The sequence below is a fragment of the Protopterus annectens genome, chromosome 15.part0, assembly GCF_019279795.1.
Source record: "Protopterus annectens isolate FY-2018-M chromosome 15.part0, PAN1.0, whole genome shotgun sequence".
NCBI lineage: Eukaryota > Metazoa > Chordata > Ceratodontiformes > Protopteridae > Protopterus > Protopterus annectens.
Window position 1 is genome coordinate 346,148,478 of NC_056749.1, and position 22,223 is coordinate 346,170,700.

Below are 22,223 nucleotides of genomic sequence, written 5' to 3' on the forward strand. Positions count from 1 at the left end.
GAATTAGTATTATTGGCGTTGTTCCTATTATTTTGAAGTCTCTCGCTATGGCGAGGACCTTCCTTTGTTGATGGGTTGCTAAACCTGCTCAACATCAGTGTTGTAATGTGGAACGTCGTTACGTTCAGACGTTACTGCATCAGCATTAGATACTTCGAACTTAGAGTTCATAGGAACGCAACTGTAGTCAAGATCACAAGTAGCTTACTTGCCAATACACCACATTTATCTGATACAGCACATTCAAGATGTACTAGAGCACCCGGAACCACCAGCCAATTTGTTTTTTTGGACTCTAGGGGCAATGTCAGCCACAACTGTTCTGGTCCCCTTAGTGAGGTTCTTCATAAGAGTTCTTCACTGGATCATAGCAGTCCATCCTTTATCACCCGCTGTCTGCTCCCACAAAACTGTCTCAGATCTGCAGAAATCATTTACAGTGGTGGCTTCACACTTCTAAAGACTAGTGTGGTCTCCTTTAAGGCCCCCGAGCCGGCGGAAAACAGTACTCAAGCCGCTGAATCACTTACAAATGCCTTCTACCAGCACCTGCAGGACTGCATGGATAAGGCAATCCCAAGCAAAACAAAGACTCTTTGTACCAAAGGCAAGCGTCTAGTCTGGTGGACCCCAGCCATAAACAAACTCTACAACAAAAGGAGGAAGCTACTACAAGATAGAGCAAAATCCTTAAAAGGTAAGACACCCTTGATCACTATAAGTAAAAACTAAGAGCTCTCATAAAATCATCCAAAGCAAATTTGAGAGAAAAATAGCTAAAGACTCAAAAGACAATCATAAGGCCTTCTTTAGCTATGTTAGAAACCTAGGAGGAAACTCCCAGATATGCTCAGAACTAGTTCAAAATGATGTGAAGATTACTGATCCTACAGACATTGCCAACATACTGGCTGACAGGTTCAGTGCAAACTTCTCCCCCCCCCAAAAGGAGAGATATCTATACCAAACGATTGCAGCCCCAAACATCTCCAGCGCCCAAGTGAGAACTGCTCTCTCCAAAGCAAAAACACAGCATCCATGGGACCTGATGGTGTCCCCGGCTGTGTGCTCCACGAACTCAATGAGGAATTAAACCCACAGCTAGGACAGCTGTTTAATCAAAGTCTTACCTCTGGATACGCACCCAGGAGTGGCGCACTGCAACTGTGGTCCCACTTCACAAAGGCGGTGCCTCCACCGACCCTGGAAATTACCGCCCATTAGCTTGACAAGCCTTATCTGCAAAGCCATGGAGAGGATCATAATGGACCTCATAAATAAAGACATAGGGAATTTGCAGACTTTGGATCCAACCCAGTTTGGCTTTGTCAAAGGCAGATCATGCCTTTTAAACTTGGTTGACTTTTTGAAACAGTCACCAAAGCCATTGATGAGGGAAAGGCAGTCCATACAGCCTACCTCGATCTGGCTAAGGCCTTCGATACAATACCCCACTCGGGTATCATTGAAAAACTCATCAGCTTAAATGTTAACCCATACATCACAAGATGGGTTGCAAACTGGCTGAGTGACAGAACCCACAGGGTCAGAGTTGCTGGCGCCATGTCAGACTCAAAGCCTGTCACAAGTGGTGTCCCACAGGGCTCAGTCCTGGGCCCACTCTTGTTTGGCATCTACTTTTCCGAGTACAAGCAAACACAGGAGGGTTATGGCTGACAAAGTTTGCAGATGACTGCAAACTGGGCCATAGTAGAAAACACATCTGACACAGATATCCTTCAGAAGGGTCTCACAGAAGCGGATAACTGGTGCCAGAGCCACGACCTAAAAGTTAAATGCCAAAAATGCATAGTCATACCCTTCGGGAAAAACAAGGTTACCCCTAGCTACCAAATAGGTGGCAATCCACTGAGCACAGAAGAAGTTATCAGGGACCTGGGGACCCAGGTTGATAGTAGTCTGTCATTCGACACCCATGTAGCTAAAGTAGTTAGGAAGACCTTCTACATTGCCCACCTTATCATGAAGGGATTCTCATCTAGATCAAGGGAGGTTATAGTCTCCCTTTACTCATCACTCATCAGACCAATGATTGAGTACAATGCCCCATTCGAATGTATCTGACCCGACACTTGCAGCAGCTGGAGAGGCCACAAAGTTCCTCACCAAAAGGATAAAGGGTCTCAAAATCTATCCTATGCTGCCCGACTGAAAGAACTCCAGCTCTATTCAGTCGCCACCGCTTGCTCAGAGGTGACCTTTGCCTAACATACAAGGCCATGTCAAACCCAGATTTGATGAATATGCTTCACCTCAAAAATCTAGATCCATCAGAGCCACAAGGGCGGAGACTTAAACCTCGACACGGCTATTAATAGGACGTGCTGGAGGGATAGATTCATCACCCAAAGACTCCCTATGCTGTGGAACAAAATCCCGGTACATGTGAGGCAGAGCACCTCGCTGGCCTTGTTCAAGAGAAATCTTGACCAATGGATGGGAGATCGCAGATATACCCCAGGGATTACCTCAGTGTCACTGCTCGACAGAGGCACAGCAAAATAATGGGTATAGTTCCCCATACTAAAGGGGTGGCGTAAGCCACAAAACGATGGGCTAGGCTTGTAAATGCCCTCGGGCAGATAGCCTAGTATGAACCTATGAACCTATGAACAACCTTTCTCTAGGAAGACCTTTTTCTCTTTCCCCAGCCATAGCCATGGTGACCACAGACGCTTCCTGGTCTGGGTGTGTGTGTGGGGGGGGCACTTTCTAGGGAAGACTGCCCAAGGCATGTGGTCGACTATAGAGACCAAGTTGCATATCAGTGTCTTAGAGAGTAGAGCAGTGTTCCTTATGTTGCAAGCCTTGCAGGTCAAAGATTCTTATTACATGCAAACAAAGGGGGTAGCTATGGGATCACCATGTGGTGCCAGCTTTTTGTAATCTTGTGATGGTTTTCTGGGAGAAGGAGTATTTGTTGAATAATCAACCTTTTTCTGAGTACATCCACTTTTATACCCGGTACCTGGATGATATTTTTATCATCTTTAAAGGTAATGAGACGGTTTTTAGACAACTGTTGGATTATATGAATAATACCATCAAATTCCTTAGATTTACCAGTGATTTTCAAGGGGAGAGTATTTCGTATTTAGATATACGTTTGACCAAGGACCATACTAGATATTGTTATGTAGCTGCTATTTTTAGGAAAGAAACCTACTCCAACTCTTTCTTACACTTTTCCAGCTCCCATCCAGAACACCAGAAATAATCAGCTGTCAAAGGACAACTTGTCCGAGCAGCTAGAATGACTTCTGATTTCAAGGAATTCTTAGCCGAATGCCATCTCTTGATAGATATGTTCCTCAAGCGTGGTTACCCACAGGTTTTACTTGATATATTTGATGAAGTAACTTTTGAACAATCTACTGTTTTTTTACAAAGCAATTTTAAATGATTCCCTTAAGGAACAGGTGATGACCAATGATATTGGTGACCAAGCTACCAATTCACATATGGATAACAACACTGACTTTTCTTCATCCTTTATTACCCCTTTTAGTAATGAAGCCAACCTTTTGAAATGTATTTTATTTAACTGGGATTTAATCAAGGCGGATGTGAATGTGAGGGATAGCCTTCCCACAAAACCAGTAGTCCTTTTTAAAAGGGGACAACATCTGAAGTCTTTATTAGAAAGTAAAAAGGCAACTAACTCAAGGGTAAAGGGCATGTTTCAGTGAGAGGCTTGCCCCTATTGCAGGTTTATCAACACTGGTTGCTCCTTTACGGTTAGGAATCACAATGTTTCATCTACTGGAAGGTTCAATTGTAATTCCAGAAGTATAGTTTATTTAGCCAAGTGTAAACTATGTCCTGTCTTCTATATTGATAAGACAGATAGAAGACTTAGGGACAGGCTGTATGAACACATTTATGTCAACAAAAATAAAGTGTAGAACGCACTTGCAAAACACATAACTAACCACCCAGATCACTCATTTGATTTCAGGGTTATAGAGCAGGTTAATGGATCCATTAGGGTGGCCCTATTCCACTACGGTTGGAAAGGTGTGAGCTTTTATGGTAACTTCTGTGTGTTGCCTTTAGATATCCTAGCATCAATGATGTGTGCTCCATTGCCTACATTTTAAAACTAAGGAGTTTAATGAGACGAGTCCTTATGTTATTTGTGTGTATATTTATTTATGTATCAACTTTTGTGTGTTTCCATTGGCTTATCATAGGGCTTACACATTTTTAAATACACTCATATAAATGTGTGTAACTCTATATTATTTTGATAGAGCATGTTTTTAACCATTACTTTTTTTAGGACATGCATACATTTATAATAGATTTTAGGCTTGGTTTTAGTGAAATTCCTGTAAATATTTCATCACTCACACCAGTTTTTAAATGGGTTTTTAAATAGAACATTTTTGTGTTTACTCAAGGGTTAATGTATTTGATTGCATTTAATTGTTTAATTGCTCGTGATTCCTGGTTGGCGTGGTTATTTGTTGGGAGAAGATATTTAACAGATTTTGTCAATGTTTTTTTTTTGTCTGAAGAAGTGCAGGCACTGACTTCCACGAAAGTGGTTTCCTTACTTTATTAAACTACCATATCATTACTTTTGATATTTCTTGGAGTATACTTTGTCCACTGCTTTTCTTGTTTTTCCTCAGTTTGTCTATTTCTTTTCGTTTGCACAGATCCAAGATGGGACAGAGATGGCAATACTCCTACCTGAATCTGCACCCTAAGGAACTCCACATCATTCTGTCTATGTTGGCCTTGGTAAAGCTTCAGGAAGACCTGGAAGATGCAGAGGATGCATGTCTAGATTTGGTATGGGTTTGGAGGACCTTGGAAGGGAGAGCTGGGGATACTGGTTCCACCTGGAAGGCCAACGTCAGACTCCTAACTACCAGATCCGAAGCCTTGGGATCCAAGGAGGAGGAGCTGGGAATGGGGGATCCTGAAATAATAATAGAATACAAGGTCTGAGAGATGCTCAGAACAGAGGAAGATGGATGCAATAGCACTTGGGGATCAGACACTGGCCTTGAGACCTTAGCAGTCAACATTGTCTGATTGGAAGAAGTTTTTGGATACAAGCTTTTGAAAGAGGTACTCTTATCAAAAGTAGATTGATCCAAGACCTTCGTCTTTTTCTTTGAGTGGTCTGACTCCCCAGAGAAAGCTGAGAGGGACCATTCAGAGCCAGTATGTTTAAGGGGATTCAAGCTCCAGACGTGTGGACACAGGCAACATGCCATTTAAAATGAGCTTGTTGCTGGGGTCAGCTAATGCACAATGGTTGAACACTGCACACACCACAAACTCTTCATCCAAATGGCCTGGACCTAAGCAATAGATGCACTTCTTGTGGGCATCCAAGTTGGGGATCTTTTGTCCACAAGTGCATCTCTTGAACCCAGTTGGTTTCTCAGACATGACATAGCACACTACATACACCAAGTAACACACAATAAAGAAGTTAACTGTAAGGTTAAGCAGCCAGCAAAATCTTTCCTCTACCTAGCCACTACTGACCCGGGGTTAGCCATGGCCTCTGATAATGTTAGGGTACCCTCAGTGGCCAAGAGAGCCACTCTTGTCGGTCCTGGGAGAGGAAACAGGAAAGCTTTCCCTGGTGTGTCAGAATGCTTAGGAAGCAGCGGCTACCATTGTTAACACAATTGGCCTCGTTGTTCCTGTCGAAAAGAAACAGAAAACCAAGCAGGTCTACTCCTCCTCAAATTTCTTTGCATAGGAGCAGTTTACTGGCACTGGCTCTACGTTTGATGCAGGCTACTGATCTTCTTCTAGAGTAGCTTCCAGTAAAGAAGGATGGATGTCTCCTTGCCTGAAGAGATTCAAGACTGTGAATCTGAACAGGAAGATGCAGGGATGGATTCATGGTTTTGTCCTCAGATTTCTGATTCAGTCTCAAAGTAGAGCTCAATTTCTAGATTCTCCCTGTGGGGTTTTTCCTTTCCCTGAAATTATTGCCAGAATGGCTCAGTGTTTTCATCTGAAGAACACTGAGGATTCTCAGTCCCTCAGAAAATACTGCTATTTGTTACATAAGGATTTTCCAGAACCTACACCCATTCCTCCTGTCCAGCAGCTATAGCCTTAGTTGACTCCTCTGCTGCTAAGCACTTGGTTAATTCCAATCCTACTCTTTCTAATAATAGAACAACTGTTGACAGGTATGGCAAAAAAGTGTATTTCAAATTTTAAACTTTAATATACGAGCCCGACAGTTTACTTCTGGCATACAGTGAAACTGAGGAATACAATACTTTATCTACACTTTCTTCTGAAGAAGAAAACTATTGCACAGGTCACTGCTCACTGTCTGCAGTGTGTGTGTAACTCTGTTGACAGTTCTTCCAGGGCTATGGTCACTGGTACGGTTTTAAGGTGGTTTGCTAGGCTGCATTCTCAGATTATGCTAAAAACGAGATTTTAAATTCTGCCTTGGATAGAAATTTAGTGTTTGGCCACTCTGCTGCAGAGGTGATCAAAAAAGTGTGATGAAAGGGGAAAGGTGATCCAGGGAATCTAAGATTTTTCACCCCTCCTTTTCCAAACTGCTGAACAGATTTTTTTTCATCCCATCCAATTTCAGCAAAAAAAAAAAGGGGAATGTTGTAAACAGTCTCAAGAGAACAAGTAAACAGATGTTTTAAAAAGTGGAAAGAAGTTCCAAAAACTAAGTTGCAAACCTCCAAAAACTAAGACACTCCAAGTCTGAATGACTATTCAAGAGACCTTGTGACCCCCTATCACCCTGGCCCTTTTCCTCTTCCAGAAAGTCTAAGTCTCCATTTTTATCTTTGGCAACAGAATGTTTCAAACACATGGGTTCTGAAAATCATTCATCAGGGTTACAGATGGCAGTGGGAAGAAATTCCTCCTTTACAGGTGGTCATTCCTCACCCTGCAGATCAGTCTCTTGTTTCCACCTGTTCTTCATCACATGCTGTCCCAAGGAGTTATATAACCAGTTCCTCCTCCTCAGTTAGGAAAGGGGTTTTATTCAAGGATTTTTCTACTCCCAAATAAAGAAAATGCTTGGAGACCAGATCTGGATCTTTCTTTCCTAAACAAGTTTGCGATAGTGCCCAAATTCAGAATGGTGCCACTTCACAACCATTTGCCTCGCCTTCTTCTTAAAAATTTCCTGATAAAACTAGACTTGAAAGATGCTTATCACATTCCTTTTCATCCAGACTTCAGGCATTTCTTAAGGTTTTGTGCATCTGAATCGCATCATCAGTTAACTGCCTTATCCTTTGGACTATTCAATGAACCAGGAGTGTTCACAAGGTGTCCAGCTACAGCTACAGCTCATTCCAGGCTACAGGGTATCCACATTTTTCCATATTTAGAGGACTTGCTTATTTTTGCAGTGTCTTTTTCAAAATGTCAGCAATCTCTCTCTTGGGTGAGAAATCTCTTACACAAGCTGGGATTCCAAGAGAACATTCCTAAGCCTTTCTTACTCCCTCACAAAGGAATGTACCCTGGGATGTCAACTAGACATCTCAGTTCAAAGAGCTTTTCTTCCAGATGACAAAATAGATCTTTACTTAGATCTAGATCTAACGTTTTCCATTCAGAGTCCTGTCACTACAAGGAAATACCTCAGGATTTTGGGTCTCGTGGCATTATGAATCTCATGAAACTCCTGTTAAGACTCCAAGAAAGAAAGATACAGTAGTATCTGAAAACTCTTCAGTCCTAGCATCAACATCCTTTATCTTTTCAGACCTCAGTACTAGGATTTGCCAAAAAAAAGCAATTTAGTGGATACAATAGATATCCTTAAATCAAGGACTCCCCTTCTCCCTTCCTGCTCCAAAGAAGTCAGACACCACAGTTGCCTCCTGCAGTTTCAGGAGAGATAAAAGTGTAGGGGGTTGTAGGACACCAAGGACAGATGCAAGCACATAAACATCAAGGAGATGCTTGCCCTGATCAAGGCACTCAGTTTTCTGAGCTCTCTTTGGACCTCATGAAGTGATTACAGTCGATAAATATTCTGAGCTCTATTTGGACTTCAAGTGGTTACAGTCGATACCACAGTGGTGCAGTACATCAACAACCAAGGGGGGAACCAGGTCATACCTCTTTTTAGACTAGCCACATTAGCTTGGGATATAGCTTCACAGCATAATTTCACTCTACAGGCATCCTACATTTTGACAGAGCAAAACTGCAGGGCAGGCAAGGGGAGACCTTTATGAATGGAAACTAGATCTGGGGATTTTCCAAGATTTGATCCATCTATGGGGAGATCCTCAAGTAGGCCTCTGCCTCCTCTCTGAGAAAGCAAATGGACATAATTTTATTCCAGGACTCTGTGCAAGAAGACCTGGAAGACTGATACCTTTTCTTTTCTTTGGACAGAAATTTTCTTATATGCCATTCAACTAATATCCAGGGTACTTCTGAAGAATCAGAAAGAATCCCCCAATATCACTGTGGTCACTCTCTTCTGGCCCAGGCAACCGTGGTTCTCTTTTTTTTTTTTTGGAAATGGCCAGGGGCAATTACCACAAGCTTCCTCGCAGACTGTATCTACTCGCATAAGAGCAGGTGTGTTTGGTACACCCCAGCATCAATCATCTTCAACTGACAGCCTGGATGACAGGGTCTTGATTCCATTAAGGCACATGTTTTCTGAGGACTTGCAGCAGGCATTAATGGAGGCAGGAAAGCCTGCTACTAGAAAATCATATATTAGCACATGGTTATGGTTTTCTAGCTGCTGCCAACAACATAACCAGCACCCATTCAGGGTTAGCTGTTGTCTAGTTTTACATTTGTGAGAGTTACTACCTTATGGCCTTTCTTATTCCTCTATCAAGGTTCATTGATTGGCCATTTCGGCATGGATGTTCATGGATCCTTTTCTTTCGAGGCAGTCTCATGTTAAAACGTTCTTGAAAGGAGTTTTGCATAAGAGGCCTCCAAGTAAACTGGTGGCCCTTCCTTGAGATCTTAATTTTATGTTACAGAAACTATCACATGCTCCATTTGAACCAGCTAATCTAGCTGCCTTGAGGTTCTTAACATGGAAAACAGTTTTATTGACTGCTCTGACCTCTACAAGAAGGGCATCAGAGTTGCAAGCTCTTACAGTGAGCCAACCATACCTCATTTTCCTCAAATACAGGGTTTCTTTGAGAACTAATCCTTCTTTTATGCCTAGAGTGGTATCCAAGCTTACTTTAAGCCAAACTATCCATCTCTCCATTTTCTTTCCTGAACCTAAAAATGACGGGAGAAAGGATACTCCATACCTTGGATGTCCTCAGACAACTCGGCTACTATTTTGACATAACTAAATCCTACAGATAATCAGATCAATTGTTCATTTCTTATGAAGGTATGAAGGGACAACTGTGTCAAAAAGGATATTTTGAAAAGGTTGTCTAAGGCTATTACCTTTTATTATACTCACCATGGCAAATCCATTCCAAGCTGGGTCAATGCCCACTCTACAAGGACCTTGATTTCTTCTGGAAAACAGGGAGATGGATAGTTTGGCTTAAAGTAAACTTGGATGCCAACTGGCTCAGTGACAGAACCCACACTGTGAAAGTAGCAGACTTCAAATCCGACTTCAGACCAGTGACAAGTACCACAGGGTTCAGTCCTGGGTCCTCTCCTGTTTGGCATCTACTTCTCTGAAGTACAGGCTAACACAGAAGGTCTTCGGCTAACTAAGTTCGCAGATGACTGTAAACTAGGAGCCATAATCAAAACTCCTAACGATGGGGACATCCTACAAAAGGGCCTCACTGAAACAGATGCCTGGTGTCAAACCCATAGCCTTCAAGCTCAATGCCAAAAAGTACATTGTCATCCCCTTTGGTAAAAACTCTGTACCCATGAACTACAACATAGGCGGTAGTATACTTAACACCAAAAGTGTGATAAGAGACCTTGGGACACAGGTCGACAGTAGTCTCTCCTTTGATAATCACATCGCCACAGTAGTCAGGAAATCCTTCTACGTGGCACAACTCATCACAAAAGGTTTCTCATCCAGAAAAAAAAAAAAAAAAGAGGTCATTGTTCCCCCTCTACTCATCACTCATTAGACCCATTATAGAGTACAACACCCCTTTTGGTATGTACCTCACAAGACATCTACAACAACTGGAAAGACCGCAGAAATACCTCACAAAGAGGATTACTGGCCTCAAACAGATGCCCTATGCAGACCGTCTCAAGCTTCAGCTTTACTCTGTCGCATATCACCTACTCAGAGGTGATCTCTGCCAAACATACAAAGCTATGTCATACCCAGAGCTGTTGGACATGCTCCACTTAAAGAAATCCCAAGCCCTCCAAGCTACATGCTCTAGGGACCTAAACCTTGTCACCACAATAAACAGAACATGCCAGAGGGATAGATTCCTGTCCCAGAGACGTCCCATACTCTGGAATAAACTACCTATCTATATCAAACAAAGCTCTTAGCACTCTTCAAGAAAAATCTTGATGACTGGATGGGAAATAAGAAATTCACCCCAGGGATCACCTCTGTGGCTCTGCTCGACAGTGGCAGAGGAAAATAATTTTCTTGGGTGGCAAAAGCCAGGGTACCTTTTTGGCTGGGCTTGTATAGGCCCCAGGGCCGATAGCCTAGTACCTACCTACGAACCTATAGCTTTTTGGAAAGGTCTGGATCCTAGAAGTATTCTAGAAGCTGCTGCTTGGTCCTCTGTACATACTGAATGTACCATAACAGTAGATGCCTGAAAGGCCACTGCTGCAGTAGCCACTCCCAACCTCCATCCCTCTTGCTTTTTGGTGTGTTTTTTATGCCAATGTGTGGCTCTTTTTTTTTTTTTTTTTTAATTCCTAGGGTTTGTCCTTTCAGCACTCAGACTTGCTCTCTCTACAGACAGGAAAGCTATGAAGGGCTTCATGCCCCAAACAACTTTTCGTCACTTCAGCTTGAGCTGCTTGACAGTTTGGGCACATAGTAGGTGCCCTGAAGATTTGGAAGCTGGCAAGCTGTTATGTCCTTGGCAGGATATAATCCACACAGCTAAGGCTACTGCAGTACTGTTCTTTGAACATCTACTGTTATGGAAAGTTCAACTTACACAACTGTATGTTACCCCATGTTAAAATTTCCCATTATCCACATATTCAGTTGTTGCCAATTATGAATAATGTTAGCCAGATGCTTAATTTTACTGCAAGTAACAATTTATTTCTAACTTTTGTTAAGTTATCAAGCAGTAAATATATTTCATTGTTTATTGTTACTTGGATAACATTTTAAGCACTAGGTCATTGAATCTTGTGTTGACACTATTTTGTTAATGTTCTACTAATTTTCTAACAGAAGCACATTAGACACATTACTAGCACAGGTCCATGTAATAAGTCCGCAGGGTACTGAAATGGTTTCTGTAGTCCATGACAGTAGGTTTTCCAGTACCTTCCTTTTCTTTAAGGTGCTCTGAAGTTTCCCAAGCCATTACTTGCCCTGTATTTAACATGATATTTTGTTAAAAAGTCATAACTACTGGGGAATACAGAGCTACAATGAATTCCTGTAAACACTGGTTTTATCGTGGAGTATGACACGTCTTGGAGAATAATATTTTCCAACTCTTGCTGCAACAGATTTATCTTAACTTTTTCTTCACAATGACTTGCGGACCTTTTACTACACTACCTTCACTGTCACGAAATTAATACCATAATCAAAACACTTTTTTCCAAAATCTAATAGAGATAATGATTTGTGAACCCACAAAGTACTGACTTAATTCTAACAATCAAGAAGTATTTCTGAAATCTTAATAGAAGTCATTATACTGTCCAGTTAGCAATAGTCAGTGTATTTTATTAAGCACATTTCTTTAAACGTAGTGAAATTATTGAGAAAAAAGAAACCAAATAGAAGTCATCCCAACACAGAATTTTGAAGAATTACAATGGACACCTCATTTTACTCATTTTGCATGGACAGATAATTTTCAATTCTTTTTTTTTTTTTTTTTTTGTATTCCATCCTTCACCCTGTTACCCCAGTGAGCCACATAACCAGAACACTAAATGTAATAAATGTATCTAAACTGCTCTTAGGATGGACTGCATAACATGCATCCAGTGGGGCAGACTAGGCTATCCATCTCTGGTGCAAGTGCCTGCAGGTCCAAGCATGATGAGTGAAGTTGCTAAGGCCACATATTCCTTGCCCAGAGAAAGTTTACGCAGCAGCTTCATTCCTCCTATTTTCATGCGTGTCTGTCTCCCTGTCCATATTATTTACATTTTAAACTACATTCCTAGGCAGTTACTCTACTACAAGTGGACATCTAATGACTCAAAAAGGTTTTTTTTTTTTTTTTAATGTTCCAAAAAGGTCTGGAAAGTTCTAGTACCATGAACAGGTGTATTTTACTGAATCAGACAGTTATCTTCTAGGCAAAACAGTGACTGTAGGTGTTAATCCTTTAGGAAATCTGCCTCCTGCAGCCACCACTTATTGATCTTTTTAGAGGGCATCACTGGACTTGAAATAGCTCCTAAATTTTCAAAAATCTAAACAGCTATAACAATTACAAACTAGAAATATTGTCCTTAATTCCTTAACTTTTTGTGCAACAAACAAAAATATCACTTTGATCCGAGAGTCAGCTGAAAAGGAACAGATTTGTGACCAATCACTTCATACAGCAAGAAAGAACTGAGAATGGTGCTGGTGTCCAGCATAAGGATCGCCACGGCAGAAAAATTCCTTACACCTGGAAATCATTCCGCAAGGATGTATGTCAACTAGCAGCTATTTCATACATATAAGGAATTATACTGCAGGGGTGACTCTTAAGACAAACTCCAGCAGCTATTCACCTATCCATTTTCAATAACTACTTTTATCCAGTTTGGGATTAGAGGGATGCAGTGTATCCCTGCAAGCAATGGACTCAAGGCAAAAAGCACACTCAGATTGAATGCCAGTCCATCACAGTGCACTCATGCATACAGAAAATTGTAGTATCGACAATCAAACTGTCAGCATGCCTTTGGAATGAGGGAGAAAAATGAAGTTCCCAGTGGAAATCCAAGCAAACCTGGGAAGAAAATACTTTGCAAATAAGACACCCTGTCAAAGTAGTACAGGGGGGTTCTAAATACTATGATGAAGTAACTAACTGCAATGCCACAGGGCTACTTTACAATAACTGTTTTTAAAAATCACACCAGCATAATATACAATGTGAAGTAGTAAAAGAGAAACTAAAATTACAGCTGTGTCAGTTTGACATCGGTAATACAGAAATTACAAAATACTTCTACAAACAATGATTACAAAATACTGAGAACATTAAGGCAGGAAACACAAGATTGCATGGGATTATCAGTAAGAAGGTCCTGTAAGACATATTTAAGAGAGTTCTTTCACCGGACAGACATGATATTGGACAAGGGAAGGACTGCATACATGTCTTACTTAGATTAGCAAGACAGCCAACAAAGTATCACATAAAGATTAGTGAACAAATCATGTAGGGCTCGAGTGGATCTTAGGGTGACAGTATGGACCACCCAAACGGGTACACAAAGATAAACAAAGAACAGTAGTAAAGCAAACTTGTTCGGCAGAAAATAAAATTAATGTGGCACCACAGTGTGCAGTACTGGTTCTAAACCAATTTAATCTTTATAAATGCCACAGCAGAATGGTGCATTAGCATTGCACAACTCGATCAAACACATGGAAATCAGTCTAGTTCTGCAAATGTCACTATCTGATGCACAACGTGATTAGTACCATTTCCTTTCTAGCCTGCAGAAAAATAACATGAAATGTAAGGCTTAAAAATTCAGAACAGGAATCGCTGTGCTTCAAAAAGTCCAACTATGGAACTCCAAAACGTTCATAAACTGAATATATGTGAGCCTCTGACACTGAGAAATTACCAAGTACTTTTCCCTATGATGCAGTGACCTCAGGGAGGGGGGAGTAGGGTGTCTCCCTGCAGCAGGGAGTGTATGCTGTAATTCTAGAGAGCTGTTCCTTCAGACAATCCCCTACAGCCAACAGGAATCAAAAACTGGTCTCTGCCTGTCTAACCTATAGCCACGCAAAAGTTATCTTGGCCTTAGGTTTTCAAGACAGAAAGTGCAAATGTGCAAGTTGCACTTATCCACAACAGTAGATGTTATTATTCCTTATTACTCTAGTTGCCCTTAGGCTATATGCATTGTTTCCCATCTATAAAACAACAAACAGCCAGATTCAAAAAGGTCTGGCTCCCCCCAACTCCTTAATCCTGACCGCTGAGTGTCTAATCCCTAGAAAGGGAAATCAGCAGTCAGACTGGAGCTTTCTTCAGGACCTTCTTGTCTATACAATGATAGAAAAGCCCAACAATCCTAAAATAAGCAACCAATAACAATAATAAAACATATAAAGTAGAAACAAAATACAACCCTAATTTATATCCCAACTACAACTATATGCAAGAGTAGGGAGATGGAGGGTGTGTGTGTGGCTATTGCAGTAGTGAGGAATTTGAACATCTACTGCTATGAGTAAAATGCAACTTACACCACTGCACTGCACTGCCATCATTCCCACTGCTGCATTACCCCTTAGGCCACAAGGGTTGAATACAAAAGCCTAGCCATCGTGGGAGGAGGACTGACATGGATTCAGAAGCCCCTCTAGAATGGTCCTAGCAAATTATGACATGGACCCAGAAAAGAAACACAGTTTGTACTGCTATTTAACAATATGTAACAGGGACCATGTTGCTGCATCTAGAAAGCTTTTGGAGTCCACAACTTTCCAGTACGTCAATGAAGATGACAAAGCTAAGCTCTAGTGAAATATGGCTAGATACTGTCTGGGATGGTGGGAATAACAAAAAAATAACAGATGAGGCCAGGCACATAGAAATTGTTTGTTTAGACCTAGGATGTCCCTTTTTTGCCCCAGAGGCAAATAATTAACACAAATACTAGAGTATCAGCGGTTATATAAAAAAAAAAAAAAAAAAAAAAAAAGAAGGGCCCTGGTTATTAGTTAAGTCACCAACCAGAAAATCACTTCCACTTACCAAAATAGGATTTTCTAGTAACAGGTTTTATTGCATCTGTCAGTACCTGTTGCACTTCCTCATGAAAAGTGCCTACAAAAGTTATTGAAATTGAATCATCCAGGCAGTCAGATGACGTGTATTGATACTTGGGCGTTTCATAATTCCTGTCTTGTGTGAATGGATATAGTTTGTGTGGAAGCTTGTGGTAAATGCCCTTCATCAATTCCATAAGAAGGGAGGAACAAAGTTGTCTGGGCAAAAATGGGGTCAACTAAAATGATCTTTGGGATATCCTTTTGAATGTTCAGATTTCCCAAGATCAGTGGAAGGGATAGAAAAGATGTATCTACCTTCCAGGCTTCTTTGCAATTAGCCCTAGAAGAAAACTTTGAAATGAGGCAAACAGATCTATTTTGAGGTATTCCAGGAATTGATCCAGTTGTGGTATGACCCGCTCATTCACTTTCCATTCGAGAGAGTCTGTCCTGGTCTTGGCTCAGCTTGTCTGCCACTATATTTTGCTCTGATGGAATGTAAGATGCTTGGGAGGTTAAGAAATGATGAAGAGCTAACTTCACAACCACCACTATCAGCCTGCATAGAAGACATCCCATATTACTATAGTGTTAACTTTAAGCACTTGATGTCCTGGAGACAAAAGGTGATGGAGAGATCTAAAGGCATAGATCACAGCCATTGTCTCCTTTCAGTTCATGGGGTTTGGTTTATCGAACGGATTTCACAGACCTTGCACCTCTAGCCCTCTGGAAACTGCCACCAACCAAAATCTGATGCATCTGTAGTGCCAGGTTGGTTTGGGGTCTAAAGATAGAAAGGGAGACCTGGATTTAGTTAAATATGTTGTCTCCACCAATGCAGTTCTCTTTTTATTTTTATAAAGCCCCAAAAACTGGATTGGATATTCCAGAAAATTCAAATGGTGGGTCCATGTATTTGTTTTGAAACCACAGCATCTTTCTCATGTAGTCTGGCAAGAGGTATCAAAGTAGCCATGAACCCTAGAACCCTGAGAAATTCTCTTGAACATGTCACAGACTAACTGCAGAAATTCAAGAAAAATATCCAATTAAACAGCCAACTTGGTTTTGCATTAAAAAAGGCATTTTTAAAAGAAGAATCTATAAGGCATACCAGAAACACAATCCTGTGAGACATAGTCAAGGATGGCTATGAAATATTAATCTGAAAGCCCAGACTGGTCAGAAGAGACATAGTCCATCTTAATGACTCTTGACACTTGGACAAGGACTCTGCAAAAAATCTACACAAGGAAAGATGTGAATGCCATTCAGTCTTCAATAAGCTATGACTGGGGCTACACATTTTGTTAATAGCCTTGGAGCTGTATTTAATCAAAGTGTAACGGAGAAAACTGATAATGCAACCCAGAAATAAGAGAACCTTAGAAATGTCCTGAAGCCTCTGGCAAATGGAATATGCTGGCAAGGTCTAGAGTTACCAACTATCTCATGGGAAGAGTATTAGGTAATAGTTTCTGTCAGGTCAACAATTTGAACTTTATTAGATCTCTCAAGTACATATTCAGAAATGACAGGCCTAGTACTGATCTCACAGAACCCTCTTTCTTTGCTACCACAAACATTCAGTAGTAGATGCCTTTGCCCTTTGACTCCCTAGCTGTGTAAAGACTGAAGGCATCCCCTGAAAGGAGGTTTTTGTATCCAGTGCCATACGTAGCCCTCCTGCATCACTTTCAACACCTGGGAATCTAAAGCAATCTTGTGACATAAACAAACTTACATTTATATAAAAGTAATCAAATCATATTAACAAGTTCACATTTACAAACCTTACACGTCATATACATATTGTTATATATCATATAATCACAGCAACATTACATAAATTGTTCAAATCCTGCCTTCTCTTAAAACTTCATTCCTCCTCAAAAACATTTTTTTCTGCGTGTATTGTTCCAACAATTTCCATTTTTTCCAAGTAATTTGCTCCTACCATTTTCTAAAGATCCTACTCCCTGTTCTTTTATCCCCGTTACAATATTCACTACTCCGGGTATAGCTAGTTTACAGCTTGACTTCCATTTTCTAGTAATTGCTTTCTTGGCACCCACCAGAATTAAACTTAACAAGGCCTTGCTATGTCTAGGCAAATCAGATCCTGTATCCCAGCTCAAAGAGATAATTTCCTTAGTTACATTTACTTGTTTGCCCAGTAATCCTGACGGAGTACTCTACAGAGAATGTTTAAAGTCTGCCAACTCATGACACTCCGAGAACATGTGCTCCCACGTATCTTTCCTCCCCATTACACCTCCAACATTTGCCATCTATCCAAGGAAAAAGCCTTTGGAATGAAGCCCATTTTTTTAAGACAGATTATTGAAGATATTGGCGGGGGGTTAAGGAATGCTTCTGTATTGTTGGTCTTTTCCTTTTTCTGAAGAAACCCCTGTTTTTTTTTTTGTTTTTTTTTGTTTTAACCATACATCCATCTCTATTCTATTTGCCAGAAAAGGGACAAACAAAACATCTAAAGCTAAATCCAAGATTTCAAACTTTACCTCGCCAGCAAAATGCTGGTTAAGTATCAAAGCATATCTTCTCAACATTGTAGCAGTAGTAGTGGCCCTAAACATAGTATCTGCCAAAATCAAACACATACTTCAAAGCATGTTTAGATACCCGAGAAGGGGTAGAAACAGTTTGGTTCAAAAAGAGCTTTCTTCTGTAGGAAGAGTGGAAGCTAATTCCACTCAGACTGTCCGTATGAAACAGCATATATTTCCACATACATAAATCTAGGATACATTATATAGCTTAACTGCTTTTGTAGGGACTGATGCCTGGTCATCATTATAAAAGGCAGAATTCAACATATCCTCCAGGGCTGGCAGTATAGGAGGGATGGTAAAGGAATGAGGCACATTTGTAAGAGGAAAATGCTAAATTTATCCTGACAAGGGCCTCATTAAAATAAAACTCTTCCACCTGGGAATAAGAATTAAAGTTTTCCTCCCAATTAGAGTTGGGCTTGAGAATTTACAGGAGAAGACGATCCATCTCTGTTTAAATCAGAATCAGACCAGTTTTCTTCAGGAATAATTTACAGATAATGCCCATTTGTAAAGGATTGTACATACCAGGATTTACTGACTGTAATGTTTTTAGTACGGAGCTCCAACATAACAGAACAGACTTCTAATGGTCTCTTGCCCCACCTACCCCAAAAAGAATCCCCTGAAGTGTCACAAATACCCAGAGAAGATATTTCTCCCATGCCTGTAATGAGCACTGTAACAGATTAAGAGGACACTGCTGACCCCTGGTTCATGCTGGCTGAAAGGATACAACAAAGGAAGCTGGAGAAGTGAGTGAGTGGTCTGAGAAACAACCAACGGCCACTGCAGATTCACCCACTATTGGCTGAGATGTAGACAGAGTCTACACCAATGGCAAGGACTCCTTAAGTGATTTTGTCTTTCTAGGAACTGTAGGATTAGATCCATCTGGACTGGAATAAGTATCCATACTGTAACCAGAGAAGAAACACCAAAAGCAGCAAGTATAGCTTCAGCAAGTCAGTAGGAAGGTAAACTGTCGCCAAGTATTCACAAGCAACATACTTGCACTCAACACTTTCCCCAGTCCCTTAGATTATAAAATGTAAAAGTAGAACAGAAATCCCATGTCAACACTGCTCAAACACTAGCTCACAGACTGACAGTCAAAATGGCAGGCTGGTTGTTACAATTTAATTTCCTTTACTTGTTTTTGTTGACCAGGACAGTCCAAACAGGCAAAGACCATTTTTAGCAGAAGCCTGAGGATAAAAGCTCCATCATAGGTACAATCATGCTTGAAATTATATTGCACTATTAGCTATTTACACATTTTAGCAATAACCCATGGCTGGGTGTGGGTAATGCTGGATTTACCCATGGTTAGTGTGGTTTGATCATGAGGCCTTCAGAGTTAATGGGAGGCAGAACTTTTTAAAGCTAGCTGGCTGGTTGTTTCCCAGGCAGGTAACAGCCAATATAGCCCAAGGGTTACTGCAGCAGTGGGGTTGACAGACCACTGTCACATGAGCTGACAATGGTTGAAAGACCATTGTCAGCTCATGTGAAGACAGATGAAGATGCAAATGAAGCTGCTCCATTTTAACCAGAATTAAATTAAAAGAATTACTCTGACTTACTCTGTGCCAATGTGAAACAACTTCCTGTAATACAGACAAAGAGTTCAAAGAATGCAGGAAGTCGTTGAAAATGTTTCCATGGTTACCTTGGGGGAAAATCTCATCTGTTCTGAAGTGAGTAAGGCACCAATAATGCCACAAAAGGAAGCTTTTTTAATGAAAATCCTAGTTTTGTGTGTAGAAAGTTGATATTAAAATGTCAACAAAACAGAGACAACTGAAGCTTAGAAACACTTGTGCTATCCTTAAAAGGCCTGGCATCAACAGTGTGAAAGAAAAATTGAATAGATGCAATTAATCTCAATAAGCATATACCAAATACTCTTCTTGGTACAAAGCAAATGAAAAACACTCTGGTTTCAGCTGCTGCATTAAATACTTACAAAGTGCCTCCAAGCAGTTTGGAGTTGAGGGTGATGACAACAGCTCCAAACCAAATAATCACAAACACTTCGGCAAACTGAGGACCTCCGTCATCTTTTTTACTGTTAGTGGAACCTCCCTGCAGCATGCTGGGTACAGGAAAAAATATATTAGGCAATGCTAATGGCAGTTTTATCATGCTTTGCAAACATTAAATATGGCATCTGGTGAAGAAAAATAATTTACTGTATGACAAAAATGGCTACAATATTTATTCTTCACAGCTTACAGACTATTAAAGTTTTTTCTGCATTATTCTGTAAACCATGACAACTGTACAGTTCCAATATATTCATGAAATAATAATAATGACAAGAGAGATCAACTGAATTTGTAATTTCAAGTTGCCCAGCTCAGAAATTGAGCAAGCATTACTTGGTACATAATTATCCTTGTCATATACAGAGAAATACAGAATCTAAAGTTTTATACACTTGAAAAGAGTGGCAAGACAGCAGTTATAAAATTGCCCTGAATATCTTGACCAACACAAATGCAGCCAAAATCCACACCACGTACAAAACAAAGGTGTTAGGTCTTCTGTCTGACAAATCCACTACCTAGCCAGGCCACAGAAGTGTTTTTTTTACTATACTCTTTTAATATAGGAGACAATGGCAGGGATAGAAAATCAGCCCACTCCCCTTTCACATGCCAGAGTGACTGACTGCTACACTCCACAAGACATGCAAGGTGTAACTGTGAAATGTAACACATTCAAATCCAGGGTGGTCTTCATTGCATGTAATAAGCAAGGTGTGGCTACAGGCAAAAACATAAAAACGAAGGGCTAATAATCAAGATGAAACAAACATGGACCAAATAAATGAAACAATGAAAATATCACTTACAGTGCTAATGAAACACACAAGATTAATGGACCCCAGAGATCCCCTGCAAAAAAAGGGAAAAAAATGGACAACAGTTGAAAAATTAATATGTTTATTCAAGATTTCTGAAGTTAAACACTGTGAAACACAAGCCAAACACAGTTTAATACAAAAATATCATAATATTCTAGGATCCCACTAAACATGCCCAGGGACAAAAAAGTGCACAGCTATTACATCCATCTTAACAGAGAAAATTTAACTAAACAAATCACGCAAAACAAAATCAATGTAATTGCACACATTCCATATACACAAGGCAATATTAGTTAAATGTTTGACATAATTCAGAATATACCATCATCAAGGAAGGAACAGTGAAACAAAAAGTGGAAGAGAGGGACACCCTATGGGCTAATATGTTTGCTGCTACTGCTGTACCACTGCAGTTCACAGATAGGAAGTGAATTTCCAAATCAGACCGAGTGACGTGCAGCAAAAGAGTTTATGTTATGAATTTCAAACCGTTTTAAAGTCTTGGAACAAAATCAGGGAATAAACAAGTTATGGTAAATGGGTGAGGGGCGTTAGAAATGCAGAACTTACAGAGATACAGACCAGGGTTTGCGGTAACAGACCAGTGTCACTATACAGGAAGGTCATTCAAACAGACAAAAAGATGAAATTCAAAAGTCAGCTGTAAGTGCATGAAGAATGGAAGGCAGCAATCAGAAAGGCAATAAAAAAGGTGAATGTGACTTAGCAGAAGTGATGGAAGAGGAGAAATAAAGGACTTCCTTATGTATGTAGCAGAAAGGAGGGATGGAGGAAGAGACATGTTTGGTCAGGTTGAGGAAAGATGGGAGGGTGATCACAGAAGACTGGTGAAAAGCAAAGTACTAAACAAATTTTTTGCTTCAGCCTTTAAAGAGGAAAGCAAAGGGGACACTCCAACTGGCAGGAAAGAGTAGAATAGAGAGAGCAGTACACATATTCAGAATATAAAATGAGGATGCCGAGAGGGACCTGGCTTTCTCTAAAGGCTAATAAATTACAAAACATAAGATGATCTACTTCCCAGAGTCATCAGTAATCTTACCAGTGTCCTGGTAGAGCTATTGTCAGATGATTTCAAAAAATCACTGGCTACTGTAAAAGTGCCTAAGGATGGGAAATAAGTGTGGTATCTTAAATGTTTAGGGGTGTGGGCAAGAAAACCTGCTGGTCAAAACAGGAGTACCCAAGAAAGTTAATGAGAGAACCCAACGGAATATCTGGTTGTTTTGTAACAGGACAAGAACCTCTGATACAACAACCAAAACAGGATCTCTAATACAACAACCAAAACAGGTTCGTGTTCATGGCCATAAGAAGACATCAGGCAATGACCAAGTTACAGAAGAATTTAAAAGGGGAGTAAGATGTAACTGGGGACTAGATGGAACTCAGCAAAGACTCCAACTCAAACCTGCACAGGAGAATGCCAGGAAAGCACAGTAAGACAGTAGGACAAACATTATGGAATTGGACTGCTGAGTGCCTGATTGGTAAAATAAAGACTGAAATAACAGGGGCAATATAGGGGAAAAATAAAGTAGTAACTGAAGTACTGCACAGTGGTTTGCACCATATCCAATAATGTTCACTGTGTCCACTTCAGACAAATCTGAAAGAGAGAAAAACTATCTACTTCAATGACAAC

At 40.5% G+C, this 22,223-nt stretch overlaps 1 protein-coding gene across 1 annotated transcript in view; it reads right to left on the reverse strand.

The window, feature by feature from the left end:
* YIPF6 (Yip1 domain family member 6) overlaps positions 1–22,223 on the reverse strand; it is a 119,374-nt gene that overhangs the window by 55,733 nt on the left and 41,418 nt on the right. The window contains exons 4-5 of the mRNA XM_044057103.1: positions 20,543–20,585; positions 19,652–19,780 (exon numbers count right to left, since the gene is read on the reverse strand). Coding sequence (XP_043913038.1) covers positions 19,652–19,780; positions 20,543–20,585 — 172 coding nt within the window. The remainder of the gene's footprint in view (positions 1–19,651; positions 19,781–20,542; positions 20,586–22,223) is intronic.